The sequence below is a fragment of the Colobus angolensis genome, unplaced genomic scaffold, assembly GCF_000951035.1.
Source record: "Colobus angolensis palliatus isolate OR3802 unplaced genomic scaffold, Cang.pa_1.0 Scaffold28, whole genome shotgun sequence".
Classification (NCBI taxonomy): domain Eukaryota; kingdom Metazoa; phylum Chordata; class Mammalia; order Primates; family Cercopithecidae; genus Colobus; species Colobus angolensis.
Genome location: NW_012116043.1, coordinates 4,487,417 through 4,492,546, shown reverse-complemented (window position 1 = coordinate 4,492,546; position 5,130 = coordinate 4,487,417). Strand labels below are relative to the sequence as shown.

The 5,130-nt window shown below is 52.8% G+C and overlaps 1 protein-coding gene across 3 annotated transcripts in view; it reads right to left on the bottom strand.

Annotated features, from left to right (window-relative positions):
* RILPL1 (Rab interacting lysosomal protein-like 1) overlaps window positions 1-4,478 on the bottom strand; it is a 63,735-nt gene extending 59,257 nt beyond the window's left edge. Inside the window, exon 1 of one of the 3 annotated variants that reach the window (XM_011948444.1) lies at window positions 4,334-4,478. In XM_011948444.1, the coding sequence (XP_011803834.1) occupies window positions 4,334-4,394 (61 nt within the window). In that variant the 5' untranslated portion in view covers window positions 4,395-4,478. Of the gene's footprint in view, window positions 1-1,211; window positions 1,361-4,333 lie in introns of those variants that run through there. The other 2 variants (XM_011948447.1, XM_011948445.1) reach the window with 2 other exon arrangements.
* Between the last annotated feature and the right edge of the window lie 652 nt (window positions 4,479-5,130).

The window sequence follows — 5,130 nt, the reverse complement described above, 5'->3', positions numbered from 1 at the left end:
CCCAAAGTGCTGGGATTACAGGCTTGAGCCACCGCGCCCGGCCTAATTTTTTTTTTTTTAAGTAGAGACGTGGTTTCACTATGTTGGCCAGGCTAGTTGTTGGCCAGGCTAGTCTCGAACTCCTGACCTAGTGATTCACCCGCGTCGGCCTCCCAAAGTGCTGGGATTACAGGAATGAGCCACCGTGCCCGGCCTCTTTTTACTTTTTCGAATGTGCCAAGTAGAAGAATGACAATGACTTCTCTTTTACTGAGCAGTGTTGTTCTGCAATGCCCTTCAGAAAATGACAACGTGGTCAGTTTTCCTCTTCCCCTGGTGACTAAGCTGTTCCTTTAGAGCCCAAAGATTTTTTTTTCCAGACCCACGAGCAAATCTTCACACCCCATCCCCCGGCACGGTGGCTTGCATACCTGTCATTCATTTCTGCATGTGCTAACAAGTTTCTGTGCGCTGCCCTCCAGCTGACAAGCTGGATTTCCACAAACAGCCGGGACTGAAGTGCTTTTTAATCTGGAGACTTCCGGGGGTAGAGGAGCCTGCCAGGTGCCTCTGAGCACAGTGCCACAGTTGAACTGCTGGGAAGGCCATACTGTTCCATGCAGAGCTGGCTCCTCTCAGCACCCCCTCACCCCCTACACAGGAAACGGAGACTGCACCCCCAAGTCCTCAGTCTACCCCTGCCTCTGCCCGGTCCATTCTCAGCCCTCACTTCCCGGGGTCCACCTTCTTCCAAGGACCTTGTTTGTCCCAGGTCTGTTCTCCTAGCAGGTGGAAGACATGCTTTGTCCGTGCTGTGTTCCCATGGTTTCCCATGCAAAATAAAAATAACCACGAAAGGCACGCCTGGAATCTGCCCCGTCTTTCTGCTCAGGCGGGAGGGCTGCTGCCATGTACCTCCTGAGCTAACCCTTTGGGAGCTAACCCTTTGGGAGCCGGACCCACGCTAGATGCCATTTAAGTGTGTCTCAGATTGCTCACATGTGGGCTGATTCATGACAAGCCTAGCAGGGATCTGGAAGGCTGTGGAAGCAAAGCAAAGCTCCCCAGGTGGAGGGTGCTGCGAGCATGTGTGCACTGATGCACAGGTAAGCAGCTCAGAGCCCTCAGGTCCAGGCCCTGTGGGTCCCTGAGGCCTCTGGGCTCCCTGCAGAAGTGCCTGAAGTTTAACATAGTTTCCCTATGGCCCAGCAATTGCACTCCTAGGTATACACCTCAAAGAACTGAAAACAGAGGTCCACACAAAAGCTTGAGCACAATGTTCACAGCAGCGCAATTCACAACAGCCAAAAGGTGGTGACGTCTTACAGGTCCATCCACAGATGAATGGGCAAATGACATGCAGTATGGCCATAGAACGGAATATGATTCAGACATGAAAAGGAAAGGCCGGGCACAGTGGCTCACGCCTGTAATCCTAGCACTTTGGGAGGCCAAGGTGGTCAGATCACCTGAGGTCAGAAATTCAAGGCCAGTATGGCCATCATGATGAAATCCTGTCTCTATTAAAAATAGAAATATTAGATGGATGTGGTGGTGCACACCTGTAGTCCCAGCTACTCGGGAGGCTGAGGCAGGAGGCTTACTTGAACCTGGGAGGTGGAGGTTGCAGTGAGCCAAGACTGCACTACTTCATTCCAGCCTGGGTGACGGAGTGAGACTCCATCTCAAAAACAAAAACAAAACCAAAAAGTCCTCCCTCTTGGGCTGAAGGAAATTGGGATAGGGTGTCCGGGATCCTCCAGGCCCAGGCTTACTTTGCTGCTAGAAAACTTTCTAATGTGCAAGTCACTGCAGCAGGGAGACCTAAGCCCCAGCATGTGCCTCCCTGCCCTGCCTCCAACCTGGCAAAGTCCAGAACAGGCACAGAGCGGGCACTCCATCTGAGATAAGGGAGACAAAGGAATGCATGGCAGGCCTCTGTCTGGAATCGTAAGCTCTTGGGCCGTGGAACGCCACGGCGGACCAATCCATGGCGGGCGTGATTTCAGTCTCCCCCGCAGCCTCAACCACAGGGTCTCCAGCAGCCCTGGGTCAAAGGGTCCCAGAGAGACATAAGCCTTCCTGCAGGGAGCTGATTTCAGCCGATCTGGGTTCTACTTCTGACTCTGCCACTAACTTGCTGTGCGACCTTGAACAAATCACTCTCCCTCTCTCAGTCTAAACTTTTCTCATCTGTTCAATCAGCAGGTTGGACTGGATAACAATAACCCATAGTAATAACAGCTAATACTTGCTGAGTGTTTTCTGTGTACCAGGTAAGAGTCTAAGGGGTCTATACAGATTCACTGATGTTACCCTCATGAGAAGCTTCTGAGGGAGGTATAGTCATTTCTCCCATTTTTACATGGGGGGGCAACTTAGGCACATGAAGGTCACGTGACTTGATCAAAGTCACATAGCAGGGAGGTTTCAGGGTCAGGACTCAAACCTGGGCTGCCTGGCTCCAGAGACAGTGCTTAGAATCATGAGAACTTTTGTTTTCATTGTTACTAATCACATCTCAACAAAGGAAATCCAAGGAAAAGAGAATCCAGACCTGAATCAAACTTTTCATTTTTCCTTGGTTCCCACAGTCCTTTTCAGTGCCATATATGCTTTTATATATACATTTATATATGTATATACACACACACACACTTTTTTTTTTGAGACAGAGTCTTGCTCTATCGCCCAGGCTGGAGTGCAGTGGTGCAATCTCAGCTCACTGCAACCTCCACCTCCCGGGTTCAAGTGAAATCACCTGCCTCAGCCTCCCGAGTAGCTGGGACTACAGGCACACGCCACCACGCCTGGCTAACTTTTGTATTTTTAGTAGAGATGGGGTTTCATCACGTTGGCCAGGCCTCAAACTCCTGACCTCAAATGATCCACCTGCCTCGGCCTCCCAAAGTGCTGGGATTACAGGCGTGAGCTACTGCGCCTGGCCTTCAGTGCCATATTTGATTCTGCAGAGTGGTCACCACACATTCTGAAGTTGGGCACCCACCCAAGGTCCATCCCCATCCCATCAAACATGAGGAGGAGGCTCATGTGGGGAGCCAAGGAGTTTCTCAGAAGTGATGACTCTGAGATTCCTTGGGGTGAGCTGCAGGAGGCAGCCCTGCTTTAGCGGGCAGGAAGCTGCAGGGCTGAGCAGAACAGGTACTGCCCACAGTCCTGCCTGGCCTGAATCTTGCAGCCCATCTGTCCTTTTCCCAGCACCAGAAGAGGCCCTGTATGAAGGTTCTAGACAAGTGCTTATTGGATGAGTGACAGTTCGGGTGCTCCAGCGCCATTCAGGTCTGGGATGCCATCCCGGGCTGCTCACTGGTAAGTGTGTGCCTGTGATAAGAGCCTGCAATCTCTTCCCAGCATACTTAGAATAAAATCCAAACTTTAGCCTCTAAGGAGCTATATGACCTGACCCCGGTGACCTCATCTCCAACCTCCCGAGGCCTCAATCATTTTCTGATACCCTAGCCTTCTTTTTTTCATCTTACTGTCGCTCAGGCTGGAGTGCAGTGGTATGATCTCAGCTCTCTGCGGCCTCAACCTCCTGGGCTCAAGTGATCCTCCCATCTCAGCCTTCAAGTAGCTCAGACTACAGGTGTGCACCACTGCACCTGGCTAATTTTTTAAAAAATTTTTTAGTAGAGATGGGGTCTATGTTGCCCAGGCTGGTCTCGAACTCCTGGCCCCAAGTGATCTTCCTGCTTCAGCCTCCCGAAGTGCTGGGATCACAAGTGTGAGCCACCACACCTGGCCTACACTAGCCTTCTTGGTTTCCCTCAAATGCTCATGTCCCAGGGCCTTTGCACGACTGCCCCTGCAACCCCGACCCAACACGCGCAGATATTTGTGTGGCTCACTGTGTTACTTCATGAGGGTTCAAATGGGACCTCCTCGGAGGCCTTCCCTGACGGCTGTATCCAAAGATGTCCCTACCAAGTCACTCTATCACATGCCCCGCTGCAGCTCTCCCAGAGCACGGCCGCCCCCTGGACCTATGGCATCTGTGTGTTTACATGTTAAGCGCCTTTCTCCTCTGCACAGCACACAAGCTTCCCAAGGGCAGGTTTAACACGTATCCCAGGGCCAAGAGAGGAGCCTGACAAACAGAGGGGAACCTGTGGCAGTTTGTTGAAAGGACCTCTGTGTTACCATCTGTAAACTGAGGCTACAGTATGTCTCTCTGGCAGGGTTATGGTGTGAATCAATATGACACAGAAGGCAAAGGGCTTTGGGAATCAGCCAGCACCGCATCAACGTCCAGGGGCGGTGGCGACCATCGCTGATGTGGGCGATGAGAAAAGGAACGGCCGGCCCCCTTGCATTGGCGCCGGCCCCCGCTTACCTTCATGCTTCTGGAACTCCTCCTCTGAGAAGTTGACATCCTTGTGGGAGAGGTTGGTCATGAGCTGCTTGTTCTCCTCCTGCAGCTGGGCGATCTGGGAGAGGAGGTCCTGCGCCTCCCCTCGCCACACATCCTCCACCAGCTCCAGCTCCTGCCATGGTGAGGGGACAGCGTGGGGTCACTGCCCGCCCAGGGCGGAGGCTCCACCCACCCCGACCCTCAGGGGCAGCTACGGTTGCCGGGACTTCAGGCCGTCCCCTTCCTCGTGAGAAGTGGGCATCAGGCAGCTAGGCCAGCAAGGCCACCACGAGCCCCATATGGCACCTTTGCAAGAAACAGAAGGCACCTTCTTTGGGGCAGATGCCTGTGTTTATGCTGTTAGGACCTGGTCCAGTGAGAACTGCCCCAAGGACAACCACAAAGCTGGTGCCGCATCTTGGAGCTCTCTTCAGAGCAGACAGAGCTGCCCCAGGATAGGGGGGTTCTAACATTCCCAACCTCTGGGGGGAGCATCCCCGGTCTCTGGACAGACAGTTGGGACAAATCTCTCCCCAAGAGAGCCAGAGGCCTTGAGAATCCTGGGGATGCCGAGGCAGACAGGGGCCCCAGCCCCAGTGTTCCTTAGGTGTCTGATCCAGGTATCTCTCCATGGGGTCTTCAAGCACTGACGTGACCACCCTGAGCCTCAGTTTCCCTCAGTGGGGGAACCAGAACAAAGGCTCACAAAGTGAATGTGAGGATAAATAAAATCGGTCTATTAAAGTTATTTTGTGGGTGTCTGTAGTCAAAGAAATAGC